Consider the following 18448-nt stretch of genomic DNA (forward strand, 5'->3'; position numbering starts at 1 on the left):
TTTGCTTGCATATATAAACTATATAGCAGTTGCAAATGGTTTGTCTACAATACTTTTGCTGATGTATACAGAAGGATTGGTATCTTTACATCAGCTTAAAGAGGTTGAGTAATAATTGCAGTGAAGTGCTCACTGTCAATAACAAGAATTGTATTCTTTGCCACGGTACAAAGAAGGCTGTACATCTGAGGGAGTGCAACTAGAGTATTAAATTAGAAAGCAGTGAGTGTGAGGGATAGGAGGAACATTATAACTTTAAATAAAAGAAGGCAAATGTGCTGCAAGGTGTGAGACACTGGAGCTTTCCACCAATTAATGCAGTCCTTAAGTCATCATAGCTTCATATTAGAAGAATCAATTGATGTAGAACACTGACAATTACAGATTTAAATTAAAAAGAGGGAGTGTTGCACTGTGCTTATGATATTATATATCGGTAACTTGCATGATGCTTAAGTTAGAACAATTTCAAAATAAAGGTGGTAAATGAAGCATTATGGCAGTACTGGTTAATATGAAAGGAATTGACACAGCATAGTTTTAAGAGCAGAAATTAATTTGTTTTCCTCCTTTTTCTGTTTCTAGACCTCTCCAGGTTTATCCAGTTTTGTATACTTAAGTGAGTTTGCCGCCTGTCAACTTTTCTGCAACATGAGGTGCTTTACGCTCTGTTGTAGCTCACTCAAGATTGGAATAAGACAGTGCAGACATGGTTGCATTTATTTATATAACTGGCTAAGACCCAGAAGGGGCAAATTGTTCTTACATAAGAAAACACAGGGACATTATTGTGATTAAGTAACTTGGTTTACATTTGGGTTATCAAACTCAGGCCTTTAAAGCATTATTTATCAGCAGCAAGTTAATTTAACCATAAAGCCATAATTATTCATAACACATCCTGCAACCTGACATCTTGAAGAGACACTGTAGTGGAATAGTGAAACACTGCAAGTTCATATTAAGTTAAGCAAAACTGTACTGTTTTATTTTATAATTTATTTGTTCAAATATTATGAGTGGACTGGACCCAAGGTCATGTTTCATGATTGGTTATAATGTAAAATAAGCTAATACACAGTGCTGCCAGTAGCACAAGTAGACGTTTAACTAGTAAATAAATATATAACATTAGTTGCAGGCTTGTAAATGTAAACCAGTCCCAATGGTGTAATATAAGTAAAGGCAGAGTCAAGAAACAACTGATATCAATAGCAATCTTATTCTAAGTGAGCAGTAAGAACAGCTGCACTTCAGCTCATTAAAACAGAATCTGCCAAGGTTAGACTTAGATTTGAGGATAAGTTTCTAACAACAACCGGCAGTGAATTCCAAACTATTAGATCACAAGTTGAGCAGGATGTGGTGCAACATTCTAAATGACTGTAGTGGCATTTGTGTTTGCATAGTTAGTGAGCTAGAGATGGAATGGTTTAATATTTAAGAGTTGAGAGTGGACTTTTACAGGTTAGGGAATGGCAAGCTAGATTCCCCCCAAGTGACTGGGAGAAGTTTAGCTTTGGGGAGTGAGACATGGCAGTGTTCATGTTTGAGAGTTTCTACAAGAGAGCTACAGATATTTTTATGGGACAACATGCAGTCAGCTGTAGGTGGAGAAGGGTATGTCAGTGAAGAGTGGCGAGACATATTCTAGAGTAGATAATAATACCCTCTTCGGTATAACTGCCCTGGCTTCAAAGTTATCATATGGGATAGCTCACATCACGTTCTCAAAGTAAGAGTTGTCCCAGACTCTCTGGGACAAGCAATAGGTTTAGGGTCTGTTGATAAACTGACATGCCTGATGGATCCTGGCTTATTTCCCATGTTTCCCTATGGGACACATTCCCCACGCATTACAAATGATCAGTGAAAGACTGACTCCACAAAACTTTGGGAGGCCCACCAAAATCTAGGGTTAGCTCTGGGACTACCTGGCAGAAGCAGCTGGGGATCTAGGAGGTGGGTGGTCACAGTAACAGGGATGACAGCTGGAAGACTAAGTAGAGCTGGGGAGGGGGAGGGATTTCAACTCTACAACAGTTTCATACTACTTGCTATATAATCCCCTACTGCTGATGTATATTAATAATGTTAATTTCGGACTCAGGTGCATATTAATAAGACTGTATAATATTATGTTTATGTGCAATTTTATATATTTTACTATCAACCTATGTTAGCGTCCAGTATTAGCTATGCACTGGTCACATTTAATTTGTATTTCCTATATTTGCAAGACGTGACTTTTTATAAACTAATATAACTACTTTTGTGACTAAAAAGGGTCTAAGGACCAGCATCTTTTACCAATTAGCAAATAAAATACAATAAAACATCAAAAACAGCATTGTAATAGGCCCATTTTGCCACACCATATGGGTATGATGTAGGATTGCTATCACTATTTAAATATGAATTTATTTAATTCTGACATCACATCAGAGCCTTTTCAAGAGACCATTATATTTTTAAAGCAACCAGCTTTCTACACTGAATGCAGGTTATTTATAGAAACGTGCAATATCCCTTCTTCTTGGTTGAACAACACAGAGGCATTCAAATAAAACTGCCTAAATGATGTTGCATTGTAAAATATAACTATTAAAGCTCTACTACATTAAATAAACACTAGGAATCGAGAATGTGGGAAAGCGAGAAATCAAACAAAAATGAGACAAATGTGCCAGAGGCAGAAACTTACATTGCATTGGTAACAGACAACCATGCTGAAACGTTTGCCTTTGCAGTTGACATTTAGATATTGGTAGATGGTAACACTTAGGGAAGAATGTGTACCATTTCCAACACATGAGATACAGCCCTGTCTCCATTGGGCAGTTTTCTGTCATCACACTTTACCCCTATAACTATTTTGCCATACTTAATGTGCTTTATGTATGAAACTATAGTAAAAAAAAATCAATGACATCACCATGACATCACAAAGTAAAGACTGAAGTCTTCTGTGCTAGTAACCTACAATATGCTAAAAATACATTAGTGACATTTCATTCCCCTGAACTAAAAATTATACAAAAGAGTAAAATTAAAGGCAACTATGCAAACCAAAGTCCTAACAAAGTCATTCTGGTATTCCAGAAGACAATGGGCAGCATTTAAAAGCTGAAATGATAAAACACTTGGGATCTCTCCCAAGATTCAAACTAGCAACAATCTCAAAACTCAAAAGTTATTTGAAATCAGAGACATAAATAGTGAATAGTTAACCTGACAGACCAAGAAATGTGAATAAAACAGCAAAGTGCAAACAGCTTGACAAAATCAGCACTAGTTTTATGCATGCAGAGAATGAAATGCTGAGCAGAACAAAGAAAACAAACTGATCCTTATAAAGAGAATAGCTTTGAGTTCAGTTTGAGATATAAGCAGTTCACTTCTCTTTACAGTTGTTGCCCTAACCCAACCCCCACTGTCAGACGTCAGCCAAAACTGGAGACTATAAAACTTTGTTTATATTCACACTGTCAATCACTTAAGTATATATTAATGTAAGCAACATACAATTAACCTGTGAAACTGACCTTCACCTGTTCAGTCAAAAGTTAGTATATTCTCACTAAAACACTGCTTGAAGTCTGTCTGTCTGTGTAGTGAAACAGTATGCACTAGAGACAGATGATCACAGAGACGCATTGTTAGAGCACTGAAATCACTGGAAATGATATTCTGCTGTACTTTGCACTCTCAACTATTTATTAACTTTTATTACAGTTTTAGTATGCTACAGCAGGCCAAATCAATTTTCTTTAACTCTATACACACACATTACCTATCAATGTTTTAAACACAAGCCTTTCATTATGGTGGTTGTACAGTGTAACTGTGATATATCATACACTGAATACATTTTAAATATTCAACATGGAATATGCAGTTCAAGGTTAAGGAGACACTTTTCCTTCTATAATTTAACGTTAGGCAAACTACTTTGAACAATGGAAGTAATAAAGAAAGAAATCAACAACATATTAAGTTTGTTTTTCATACAAAGGGCATAACAAAACAATAATTTTACATTCTATTCAGGCGCCTTCAATAAGACAAAAGAAATATAATTACAGTCAATCATTATATTCCATGAAGCTATACAAACCACCAGTTGTAAGGTGTTTTTGTCTACTCTTTAGCTCATGACAGATTTTCTTTCCCATTGTAATCCATCTGACTCCTGACAAATTTTGATTCTGTACAGGCAATAATTTATCTGTTTATTTTGTTTTACTGACTGCATAGAAAAGTAAGGTATTACATATTTTCTGTTGTGGCCTGACGAGAAAAATGCCATTTATTACAACAGACACTATATAACACAATAAACCATTTACTCAAAATGTCAGCCACAGAATAAAACATCTTTTTTACACAATGATAATAAAAAATATATTATTGCATTTTAAACCAGAACAATTATTCAAAGACTCTGCATAATTTATACGGTTGTAGTTAGCGCGGCAAACACGGCACACTCACAAACGTACCGCTTGGCACCTTGGAAATTAGACCAGTAAAATAAAAAAAATGAAATTACCTCGATGTGGATCACTGGCTCACACTCTACAGCACTTTCAAAGTAGTTTTTCCAACTGTCATTTTTATTTTAAAATTAAATTGTCTTCTGTTTGGCAGACAGTTACTAAACCTTTACCCGAACGCTATCACAGGTCTCTCCAACCCTCCTAAATTACAACGGAGATGCAGTTGGAGGTGGGTTGTTATAAAAAAACAAAATCATCTGACTGCAACCTCCAATCGCATCTCCGTATAGGTGCATTTGGTGACAAGATTAAAGAGGTAGCTTACTTAAAAAAAAAAAAAAAACAAGTTTAAAAAGGGGCTGGCGCGAGTTTGGTGACAGGATTAAAGAGGCAACTTATTTAAAAAAAACAAGCAAGTTTAAAAAGGGGCCGGCGCGCACCCCTGCACCCATGCCTAAATCCGCCACTGTAAATTATAAATGTAATTGATATAAATACACAAATATTTTATTTAAAAGTGTAATAAGCTTCAAATTAGTGTCTAAAACATGTGCACTGTACACTTTAAATAAACTCCCTTCGAAAAATGAGCCCCAAACAGAAAAAGCTGCATCATTTTATAAGTGCAGCAGCACATACTGAGTTCTGCATTGAACATATGCTACTGCAGCAGACTTGAAAGGCCTATTAGGCTTATGTGTGACAACAGGCTTGTTAGGCTGTGATGGCTGTTAAATGCATACTGCTGCATATATTGTTGTTTATGTATAGAGAGAAAATAAATGCACAGATAAAAGTTGATTTTATGAAGAAGTTGTAGTTAAGTGCCTCTTTAAAGCAAATATTCCAGTAATTTATCTGCCATGAGACAGCAAGTTGTTAGTTCCAGCAAGCCAGTAAGTTAGTACTGTTGCTAAAACAGGGTGAAGGGGATGGCTGCCCCAGGTACAGGCTGTTAGGGGGCATGACCGATAATGCTGATCGGGTGGAAATGCAGTACCAGAATTCATTTAAACAGATTCAGTCAGACAACAATGTAACTGTTTAAATGATTTAATACATGTGTGTTAATGGCTGATTGAGCATGTAACTTTGGATTGTTGGAGTGTCGTTCTGGAGGACAACCAGATGTGCTACTTCAGGTGACTATTGCGCTGCAGCAAATCAACTGTCTTATTGTCAAGTTTAATATTTGTGCCACTTACTGATTAAGTCACTGTACACTAATTCTGACTTGTAAACAGGTACGTATGCAGTGCACATTTTCTGTCACAAACATGGCTTCTGCTTTTACTTTTGAATACAAATCTAGAGGTGGCTCTAAAATTAAACTTGAACTAAATAAGCAAAACTCTGTTTTGCAGACTTGAGTACCCTTTTAGGATCTGGCTCCCCCACCACCCTGAATGAAATAAATAGATACTGGAAAATGAAGCTGTGAATGAATGGAGTGCTTTTTCTACAAACATCAGTCGCTACACACAAAAGCACATCAGAAAAATTACTGTTCATAGTTTTGATTACATCCATTTCTTTTCTTTTTTTTTTTATTGTATTTGCCGTTAGTGGAAAAAACTTCCATTGACTTTACCATCTTTTTAAGTTAGGGTATCCAGGTTTCCCTGACATTGTTTTATAAGAGAGGCTAAAAGCCTTGTCCCTTTTCTCTTGAATGTTTCTTCCCCAATTCCCTATTGCAGAGTGGAGCAAATTAAAAATTAATTGTAACTGTTTAAAGCACTTCTGGACTTTTGTGTTATCAGTCCTGCTGAAAAGTCACTGTGTGGTGAAATATATTTTGGTTCAGCTTATTTGAACTTCATATGTTGTATTCTCAGGGTTCTAAGCATAGAACTGGCAACACTATGCATCTTTTATCACTAGGTGTGAGGCTAGGCCATCTCATAACACCTCCTTTCTAAATGTCTGACACACACTGTCATTCATTGTCATAAGGCAGAAGAGGATCTTTGTGCAGAAAGAGATGATTTCTTGGGGTGTGGTTGCCTTGGAAGCCTGTAGTTCGCATGAAATATCGCTCATACTGTGAATAGGCATTATAAATTGCAGTGTGGTTACAGCTTGCAGGACATTACCAGTCTTTAGCCTACAGCCACTCTAAAGGTAGCTTTCTTATTTCAAAGTTAAGGAATGCCCCATCCCAATATAACTTCTGTCTATGTAATTAATTACTTTTAATTTTTTTTTTTGGTGATTCCTTCGCAAGTTGTCATTTACTACCCTAAAGCTTATGCTTCATGGTTTTAAGTTTTTAGGGGTTTGGGTTCCCAATTAATTTTTTTAACTTCAGACAGCTTGTCCTATGGTTATAATAGATATCATCCATCCATCCAACCACCCACAACCCTTTTCCCATTTTTGCTGATGGGGTCAGGATGTCACTTCAACAGTGACAGTCATCTAGAGCCAAGGTTTACACCACTGGGTGGCTAGCCCTGCTGCCGTATTTCTTCCACGCCACACACTCACATGCCCACTCACTTCTATGGCCAATTTAGAGTGCCCAGTCCACCTAGTGCATGTCTTGGGAATGTGGGAAGAAACTGAAACGCTCAGAGGAAACCCACATGAACACAGGGAGGACATGCAGACTCTGCACAGAAGGCATCAAAGCTGAGAATTGAACTAGGGAACCTCTTGCTGTGAGGCGACAACACTTTCAGCTTTGCCACTGTGCCAGCCTCATGAATTGTTGTTAAATAATCCATTCTTAATTTATCTTTTTCCACGTGGCATTTTACGTGGCAGTTTCTTCAACAACTGACCAAACAAACATTGTAGAAGTGATATGTGGGTTGATATTGTGCATTTCCCAACTCTCTGAAAAAATACACAGTCTTAACAAGCCTTCATAAATCTGTTGATAGATAAAATGTTTATACACATTTCATCAGCTAAATGCTCAGCTACTGCAAATCAAGAAAGTTTTTTTCCACGGGATGCAGTAAATGACATTAATAGTCACATAATTTGTGTATGTGAGTACCTACATTATGACAAATAGCCCACAACCGGCTTTGTCCAACAGATCATCCGAAAAACAGTAGGGAATTGTTAATTTAATTTATTTGTTGACTCGTACATCTAAATTAAGCTGCCCAAAAATCTGATCACAAGTACAGGTATTAGTGACACGGTATTGTAGATATATAGTGACAGAGAAAGAGAGGTTTAAGAACAGTGAACTTCTAGCAGCAACAGGCAGTCTTTGTAGTACTATTTGGGTTCCTTACTTACCTTTTATTCTGGGTCATTTTATCTTGAGAGACGGTAGTCACTGTTCTTATTTTTCCTGGCTGAAGTAGCAGGCTTTGGTGAGAAAGAACCAGAGTGATATTACCTGCTGGCTAACGACTAGGGTTGCCACCTTTTCAGATGCCTAGAGTAGGACATTTTTTATGGAAAGTGAAATTTTGCAGGGTAAAACATGCCCATAACCAGTGCAAAGGGCTAACTTTACAAGAGTGTGCTTTTAATTTAGTAAAAAGTCGACTTTTTAGTTTTTTTCTGTTCTTTCGTATAATATTAGGGTTTTTCAGATACAACATAATATTTTATGCAACTTTTTGAGGAACCTAGGAAATCATTTTTGCCCTAAAATCTCGGGACAGTAGTTTATATTTTTTCTTCCCTGCAGGACACAGCTTCCCAAAGAGGGACTGTCCTGCATAAATATGGATAGGTAGTAACCTTACTGACAGCCTCTTGAAGATCTACTATTTTGGTAATTTCTTACAGATAATGGTAGACTTGGATGAGTCTTATAATCTTTGTGTTCTGTCATGGCCTGTATTATATACTGATTACAAGAATTTGTGAAATGACTATGCCTTGAATTAATTTTATGAATGATTTAATCAGGACTGTTGCCATTAGCCACTGTGAATGTGTGATTCCTTGTTTGAAAGAGCTTTTCCTGGCACTCCTCTCCACACCATTCACCTTTTCAATACATCATCTTGTGTATCATTTTTTTATGTAGCTTGTGTAGGAGTGTAGAAATGTTATACTCCCAGCTTTGTGCTTCTTTCTTTCTTTGCAACTATTCCTTTTACCTTTATGAAAGGTAATGGCAGTCTCAGTTTGTGAGTCATTGTTGGTCATGTAGCTGTTGCTAGATAGGTGCCAAGATGGGCAACATCCTGTTGAAATCCAATTTCATGGCTGGTTACTCCAACTTACCTGCAGGGCCCTAGAAAGTGGTGCATCTCTTGACAGACATACAATCATTATTGCTCTTTTGAGAAGATTGAATGGCTTGTACTACCTGCTGTAGGGTGTGTGTTTTTCTCATCTTCAGTACTTATAACAACATTAGTTATTGAGGTGGCTTCACTTCTGTATAATTTACTTACATGATCTTTGCCCTTTTCAGCGTCACTCTCTGTTGATCTGAAAAAACTTCTTCAGGAGGCGAAGGAAATGAAGTGGCCCTTTGTCCCAGAGAAGTGGCAGTATAAACAAGCTGTACAGCCAGAAGACAAAATAAACTTGAAAGATGTCATCAGTGCAAGTCTGCCTGAGCTACTGGTATGAGACATTATATTTGTTACTTAGAACCACAAAGATATCATCATCACACTGTTAGGTAGAGAGAGAGAGAGAGAGAGAGAGACACAGAAATATTTATATCGGTTTACACAATGAAATGCTATCAAGTGACAGCGCATTCACTTTTTGCGAGTACTCTCACCTCAAGACAACACTTGCCTTTCCAGATGACAAAACATGACCATGGCTTGCTTCACTGCTTCCTGTCCTCAGGCAATTTCAAACATTATGATTACTTAAAGAAGACATGTGATACTAAACACATACTGCAGATTGATCATTGTTATGAGTTAATGTCTAGACCTGTGAACCTAGAAGCCCAGGTCTGAACCTCCAATGCCTCCGATTACTTAAAGTAATAGAGAAAAGGCACTTGAATAACCTGTAGCCTCTTTTCTTACTGTTAAAACATATTGGCACTCTTATTCAGTGAGTTGTCTCCTCTTCGGCTTTTGTTTACTGCCTTCCATTGAACTTTGCTTTACCTTTCATAGTCTCCTTTGTTTACCTAATAACTATTACTACTACTGGGCTATATGGTAATTTATTTTGGAAGGAAGTATGTATGAATGTGACATTACAAAACTACATCTTCCTGTTTCTCTCCTTAAGACTTTCCGAAGCTTCACTTTTTAGAGATCGCATTCCAGGTCTTTATTACAAATTTGTGCCATATGAGAGTATGTACCGTGCCACTGTAATCCCACTGCACAGCATGGTTCATATGTAATTATGTTGTTTTAATTGCTGTCAGGGATTTCAGATACTTCAAAATTAGAGCTGAGTTCTCATTTTTATAAATTGAGACTAAGTTGAGTTTAAATTTATAGCCATTGTTTGCATTTGTTTGTGTAAAGTGTTTCATGTAGAAATGGTTATGTTATTTGTTAGTGGGAAAAAGGAAGCAGTTTGTCTTTTTTTCCTTTTAATTCTGTTACTATTTCACTTGACAAAACAAAATCTGTTTCAAAATTTACATCAAGATATAGAGGGATATTGGGATACAGATTGCTTGCTTTCTTTTATTTTAACACTTGCTGTAACTGAATAATTGATTGACCATGTTACGGTGTGGGTAATTAGGATTACTGTCATATGATATGGACATAGTAAACTATGAGACCAAAAGCTGAGGTCCATCCAATTGCAGATTGTTGTAGTATCACCCACATCAATTAGTGCTTTCCTGCAGGTCTGAGATGTTTGAAATATTTATATTTATATATATATATATATATATATATATATATATATATATATATATACACACATACATACACATACATATATATTCATACACATACATATATATATATATATATACACATATACATGTATGTGTGTGTGTATATATATATATATATATATATATATATATATATATATATATATATATGTGTGTATGTATAAAAACTGCACAGCATTTTATATATGATTATGTAATTAATCAGTGTTATCAGACCCCCTAGCATGGCGGGTGCTTTCTATGGTATATGTTAACTGATCACGATGTTTACATGCATTTTGCCTTGGCTTTGTGTGCTTTCCCATGGCAGCTCTGTGTCTGTCCCCACACACTTTGGATCTGAAGGACCTTCTCTAGTTTTGCTTAGATCAAATAGATTTTAAATTGCACCACTAATTATTTCTGTTACTGAGCAGATAATGTATGTAAGAATAATTTTAGCAGTATGTGTGTAGGTATTATAATTCAGGGAAACAGTGGATGTGTGCCTGTTTCTGTTGATTATGTCAGTACTTCAGGATGCTGGCTCCTGTGTTAAATATTATTAAGTCTAGTGCTGCCTCTATGGGTGTCTCCATTATTGTTGCCAATAATTGTCTCACAATTAGAAGCTGCTTAATTTTTATAATTTTTTGCCACTGTCCTCTGTGCAGCTGTTAGTTACTGATATTATCCTTCATATTTCTGTAAATATCAGTCTGTCATGGCTTTGTGGGACAGAGAGATGGAGCCCTAACTCTGACCTAATCAACTAGAATTCAGCTAGCGGCCCCTGCATTGGGGCATCCAGACAGGGAGGTTGGAGGATTGAAGTTGCATGTCAGTCTTCCCCTCTGGGGGGGGAGGGGTGTTAGGGATACATACACTTGGGGGGCACACATTTTGATGGGATTTTCCTGGCAGAGACCAGAGAAACCACCACTTATCCTACAGGGGAGATGGGCAGGGCTGCTTGAGAGGGCACATCACTAACATAAATGATATGATGCCTTTTGATGTAGACCTTTGCATGTCACCTCTCCATGTACTTTTCTGAGTGCAATCAGGAAACTAAGGGTATAACAGAAAAAACTTGAACCACCACTGATGGCTGCCTAAATGATGATCTCTCTCCCCCCACTGAGAATAATGTATAAAATGTTGAAAACAAATATATTTAGTCACTTCTGCAAATATTTCTTCACTTTAGTATCATGTGAGACACTCGTATTTGTCACGATGGTCAGTAAACAACACAAAATTGTGGAGGAGTTTGTAGCTTTCATGACGTGTGTATTTAGAATGATTTCTATGAAGAATATGTACCACATGGTGTGCAGATTCACTGTATCTAGTCATTATCATTTAAAGTTGTACACCCCATGTAATACATTTATAAAAATACCAGTTTTGATGTCTGATAAGTCCTGCCTTAGGTTTAGCTGAATTAAAAGTTTATTTTTCTTTCATGCAGCTTAAGCTTTGCCTCATATCTTTTCCACACACTGTTTTAGTTTGTCACTGTTTATGAACCTACCACTTCCTCGGTGAAGGCTGTTCTAACTGTCTTCCACATTTCCATGAATATTCCATAAACATTGGTTCTGATACACTTCTTTAGTTATCCATCTTGTATCTTTACATTGTATTATTTTATTCTTATTTGTTTCCTTAAAGAGTGTACCCACTTGTATTCTATAAACTCCTTTTAGGTACTTAAATGTTTCTTCTAAATTCTCTTTCTGGTCAGTTTCTTCAATATTTGCACATAATAGGTTTTATAGTCTTTTCTTTAAATATTTTTTGCACTGTTTGTGTCCTTATGCCTGACAATCAACAAGTCTCCTCTCAGTCAGTTATTATGCCATGTGACAGGGACAGTCACCATTCAGGCAGCCATAAGGGTGACTTGTTTGCTGTCACTGACATCCTAGCAGTGAGATCATTTTTCATTTATACTCCACCCCTAGTGATGATGTGAACATAAGAGTCACTTAGTCCCTTTGTCTGTACATGCATGATCCTTCACATGTGCCAAAAAGAGTTACAATCACTGGCATTATTGGCCATGCCAACATATTCCACACATCTGTTCCCCACATCGTGATGAGCTTCTGTCCCTCAGCTGGGACTCCATCATTGGAAGAGTGGTGTTTGACAGTTAAGAACCACTGTCATCCCTCAAGACAGGCATGCCCATCTTCCCTGCCTGAATTGTCAAGTGCCCGAGTGTGTAGTTGAAGTCAGGCCTCCTGGGCTGGAGTCAGGGCTTCCCCCTTCCATGCCACTATTACTGTTGTCTTTGTATGGGATTTGGTGAATGTCATGTACAATTTTATTGCCATTCTTCGGGTCTATGGTTAATCGTCGAACGGAACCTTCATTGAACATCCATTCACCAGCAAACAGCATAGAAACTAACTTTACGTGAAAGGCCATAGGATCATAAATAATTACTTTAAATGGTCATAGTTGGCCAGCATTAAAAAAGAAGCACCATAGTACATACTTATTGGTATGGTAGAGTAAGGAAATCTGATCTTTCCCCACTGTACTGCGATCTCAGAGTTGATATATATATATATATATATATATATATATATATATATATATATATATATATATATATAGTGTCTATATCGTATTATCCAGCAATTTTTTTTCCCAGGGAAAATATTTGGTGCTTCATAAAAAAAAAATAAATAAATTTAAACACAAATTTAAGTGGGGGGCTTCACCCCACACCCCCTACTTAAATATACCAACTCCAAGATCTCACCATAGTGGAGGAAATGGCAAAGTCCTGAAGACGGCCCACCAAATTTTTTTCCCCTGGGAAAAAATTCGATGTTCCGTGACTTCGAAATTTTGCCATTTTGACAGAATTGGATCAACTAAATAGCATTCGCTATTTAGTCCATTCAGTAGTGTCATAAAGACCATATATATATATATATATATATATATATATATATATATATATATATATATATATAATAAGCAGGGGGTGTTGGGGGTGCAGCCCCCCCCACATGAGGAGGATTCGGTGAACACATAGTGATATGTTGCCATGCCTGGCTTAAGCATTGTAATTTTGCAGGCAACTTTAAGATATCGTTCGCTAATGCTAAGTCCGATGGGTGATTCTTTGGATCCCAAATGAAAGACAGGCTTCCCGAAGAGGCAGAATGAAGGCAGTATGCTCACAACTCTGGGTGTTAATGTCTCCACTCCTCAGATGACATTTTCTAGGAACTAGAAGAGTACATGCAATTTGTAGTGCTAAAAGCCCAGCAGAAGCCATATGAGCGACGTACTGGCAAGAGTTTCCCAAGTGGACACTGTCCGAGAGGCAGAGGGTCTGCAAACCCATGGGTTCTTTAGCTCTCATTCTGTGAGCCAGCCACAGAATCTCTGAGGACTTACATACAACTGCTCCCCTCTAGAATTAGTCACAGCTTGAATGTCCTTCCTTCTGCAGACATGGCAGGCCATTATGTAGGACAGATGCATAAGAAAGATCATATCCTGCAGTTGTATCACTTCATTTCTCCACCTCCTTATCAACATCTCATCCTATCAAAAGGTAGTAGCGAAAGTCAGGTTTGCAAACCTGATACACAAAAGTAAGGGTGCAGGGTTTATTTGAGAGTCTTTTTGGTGCCAAAATAAGATAAAGGATGTTAGCTTTATTTTAGATTTAAACAGTCTAAGTCATTACACACCAAAAGCCAAATTCTAGATGGTCATGTAAAGTCAGTCCTTCCCTGTGTACAGTAAAGCAACTGGATATGCTCTTTGAACCACCAGGACACCTATTTGCACATCAAAATAACCAGGGTATTCAGGAAGTTCTTATGCTTCTGGGTGAGAGGCAGTCAGTATTGGTTCAGAGTCCTCCTATTTTGTCTCATCGGAGACCCCAGGATATTTATCAAATACATGGCAGCTCACCTGAAATTGTGGGAGATCGCTCTTCCTATACTCAGTCAACTGGCTTCTAACTGACCTCACCAGGTAGTCACTAATTTGAGTGTGGGACTACTTACTACTGCTGTTTGTGTCTTTGGGGATTTTAGTGACCAGCACAAAGTCTCATTTGGAACTGTCATAGGTACAAATATTTATGAGTTGCTACCTAACTACAGTGACTAGATTAACCAGACTTCCACTGGACAGAATATCCTCCATCCATTTAGCTGTGCAGTATCTGCTGTCTCACCCAGAACCTGTGGTAGCCTTTCTTTTCAAGGCATTGGAAATAATGGTAGCCTCTGTTTACTTAGCTCCCTTTGCTAGGCACCACATTAGAGTTTTACAGTGGACCCTAAGAGTTCTGTGGTTTTGGCTGTTGAATCCTGTGACTCAGCCTATACATCTATTACTGTACTGTTCTTAGGTTGTTTTAACAGTATTCTGCAAAAGCTGTTCTGAGTTTGCCAAATATTTCTAAGTTTTGTAAAGTTTTTGTGTGTTGTGAACATATGTAAGGGTTAGTAAACATTTCCAAGGATTCCTGATATTGCAGGAATTATTTCTTCTGTTCTAAAGCATTTGTTACTGTACATGAGCTCAAAGCCAGTTTGTTTTACATTGGGAGAGTTGTTTTGCACTCTGGTGGGAGCAGAGAGCTAAAATCAACATATCCAAGGTGGGAACTACTGATTGATAGCTCATTGTGTTTTTATCTGAGTGCCCTGAGGCTTTAACTTTATAATAGTTTTTTATCCTGCTGGTATATAAGCCTCGCGCAAACACGGTTTCCCATGCTTGCATATAAACAAACCTCTCCAATTTAAAATCCTCTATCGGAAACACTCTCCATAGCCTCCCACTGTTCATAGCTGCTTGAAGAGCTGCAGGTCATCTAATAGTATTCATCTAAGCACTCTCATTTAGACCTCTAAGTGACTCTTCCTTAATCTTTCCCATCTAGAAATTGTGTTTCTTGCCTTAGATAGCATAGGCTAGATTCAGATCTGCTGAATGTAGACTGTTTGGTATCACTGTGCTCTTAAACCAGCCATCTTACATTATTATGGCCTCCCTGCACCATTGTGGCAGATGTGTGTAGCTCAGAACCCATCTGAGTTGGTGATTGCTGGAGAAAGGCTCAGGTTGGGAATATCCCATTAGTAGTTGTGTTAAAACTGTTTAAATTTGCCTGTATATAAGCCTCACGTATGCACGGGTTTGAGCTCAGTTTATCGAAGCTGCTCTGTGTTTGGAAACTTTAGCCAGAGGTCTGGAGTGCATCTTCACTGAAATCCAAGGCATCAACTGAAAAAAAAAATGAAAAATAACTCTATTTTAAGGTAGCGATGCACTTTGTCAACTATATTTAATTTAATTACTGCTTCATTTTTACTGTTTGTGACTAAGTCCAGTTAGCCCACTTCCTTCCTATATACCACATTCAGAAAATTCCTGCCAGAATTGATGGGCAGTTTCCCATAATTTCTTCTGCCAACTTGATTGATATGGGCATCTTGAGGCAATGTAGTATTTGCTTCACGTATATTGACAACTATTTATTCCTAAAGCAAACTAACACCTTATGTAAGACATGCAAATACACTGTAGAACTGGAGTCAATTCTCTTACGCAAAAGCAAACTAGACATCAAAAAGGTTGTTGACACACACACACTTCACCTGTCATGCAAACCTCACCTCTCACACAAAAATAAGGTCATGACAGATAAACCCACATACATGGAGGTACTCAATTAAAGCCTACCAAAGGAACAGATCTCGCACACGCACACTACCCACACTCACCACTAAGCAAAAAGAAACCACTACACATATCAACACACACACCTGTATCTCAACAAATAAACCCCTAAGGCAAAACACATCAAATGTCTTGGTCATAGGCAACTCCATAGTGAGACACACAGATGTCCCCCTCAACAGACTGGAAAAGGAGAAGGTCACGGTCATCTGCCTATCAGGTGCCAGGATCAGTCAGATCACGCATGTACTCAAATCACTCAACAACAAGCACAGTTATGATTCTGTCATAGTCCATGTTGGAGTGACACACCTATCTGGACTATATGAAGAGAGACATGAGGGAACTCTCTGATTATGTGTCCCAGACAGGTATATACCTAGCCCTAAGCAATATCCTACCCTCACCCAGGATGATGCCATAATATAAACAAAAAATGATTGACTTCAACAATTGGCTCAGCTTCTGGTGTCAGTCCAGGGGGGATACAATATCTGTCAGCCTGGGAGGATATGGTAGATGGACCACTTTGCTGTGCTAGAGATGGTCTGCACCTGTAATCCCTAGGCTTTTGGATACTGGCAAAGGCCCTTACCTCCCCCATAGTGCCTTTTTTAGGAAATGTCAAAGTCGAGACAAACTCAGGGTCATGCTGCTTAATGCTGGGAGTTTAAACATGAAACTGGACTCTCTGGAAGTACTCCTCACCTTAGAAAATTCTGATGTCTGTGCAGTTACCGAGACATGGTTCAAGGCTGCTGAGAGCACCATGGCCGTGCAAGGCTACAATGCCTTCCACACGTTCAGACCTCAAAATGACCATGAAGGAACCAAAGATAGATGTGTATCCATTTTCATTAAAACCAAATACACTTCAAGACTAGTCAAACAGCATGAGCCTTTTGAACTACTCCATGTCCAATTAACTACTGGGAAAGTACCACACCACATCATTGCTAGCTATAGATCCCCCACCATGAACCAGGATAAGCACACTGCCTACCTCGATTCACTGGAATCCCTCACCATACAGCCCCAACACCTTAGTCATGGGAAATTTCAGCTATCCTTCCATAGACTGGAGGATGTACATGAGAAAAATCATGCTCGCTCAGAGGTTCCTGGGTTTTGCTAACACAAATGCTGTGGAACAGATAGTCTGTACCCCCACTAGGGGCTCTAATGTTCTGCACATAGTACTCAGCAACATGGGGGGGGGTCACTTTACTTTCCCATGTGTGATGCCCTCCCATGTTAGGTCAGACCACATATCAGTCTCATTTGAAGTAACTGCTGGAAGTGACACCCTCACAGGAACAAAAATTATAAAAAAAAACTTTACCAAAGCTAACTATAGCTTACTAAATGATGGTATAAAAAGCTTCCTACCACCCGCAATCGCAGACATTAATGATCACTGTGCAGAAGTGTATGCAAATGCCCTGTACAAACACCTAAGCAACTGCATAAACTCTGTTGTACCTGACCGGATTCGAACCAGGTCTTCCCATGAAAACAAGTCACTGTGGTGGACTTCAAGTATAAACAGATTATATAACAAGAGGAAGAAACTGTTGTCTAAAAGCAAGAGGAATATCACTCTGCAGAGGAAGAGTTACCTCCTAAGCCTAAACAAGAAAAATCAAAAATCTTATGAAGTCTTCTAAAGCAAATTACAAAACTAAAGTCATATCCCTAGCCAAGGATAATCATAAGGCACTCTATAACTATATCCAAAGTCTAAAAGGGAATGCTCAGCTAGGTGCTAAACTGGTTGTAGATGGGATCACTCGTACTACACCAGAAGATATTGCCAACCTACTAGCTGATAAGAGTCAGCGCAGTCTTCACTCCCCTATCCCCACGTACCATATCCCAAAGCATACCTGACACCAGTCCTGTGCCTAGTATATCTGCACTAGCCTAAGTCAAAAATGACCTCAGTGGGACCAGATAATATCCCAGGTTGTTTACTAAACAATCTAAAACAAGAACTAGTGGACACACTTGGCGTTCTCTTTAGTAATAACTTGAGAACTGGCTATGTTCCTGCAGAATGGAGAACAGCAACAGTAATCTCTCTGCACAAAAGGGGGGGCCATCAACTGACCCTGGGAACTACAGACTCATACGTCTAACCAGCCTCATCTGCAAGGCCATGGAAAGAATTATCATGGACCTTATCAATAAGGACATGTGACCTCCAAATCCTGGACCCAACCTACTTTGGCTTCGTTAAGGGTAGATCATGCTTATTAAACCTGATGGACTTCTTTGAATGTCACCAAAGCCATGGACGAAGGTAAGACAGTGCACGCAGCCTATCTCCACCTTGCCAAGGCTTTTGACACAATTCCCCACTGTGGCATTGTTGAAAAACTCTCCCAGATAGGAATTAACCCTTAGGTTACTAGAT

The 18448-nt window shown here is 38.3% G+C and overlaps 1 protein-coding gene across 2 annotated transcripts in view; it reads left to right on the plus strand.

Moving 5' to 3' along the window:
- ALPK1 (alpha kinase 1) overlaps nt 1-18448 on the plus strand; it is an 873475-nt gene that overhangs the window by 328280 nt on the left and 526747 nt on the right. For both annotated transcript variants that reach the window (XM_044061550.1, XM_044061549.1), the window contains exon 4: nt 8896-9050. In XM_044061550.1, coding sequence (XP_043917485.1) covers nt 8896-9050 — 155 coding nt within the window. The remainder of the gene's footprint in view (nt 1-8895; nt 9051-18448) is intronic.

The sequence above is a fragment of the Protopterus annectens genome, chromosome 2.part0, assembly GCF_019279795.1.
Source record: "Protopterus annectens isolate FY-2018-M chromosome 2.part0, PAN1.0, whole genome shotgun sequence".
NCBI classification, from domain to species: domain Eukaryota; kingdom Metazoa; phylum Chordata; order Ceratodontiformes; family Protopteridae; genus Protopterus; species Protopterus annectens.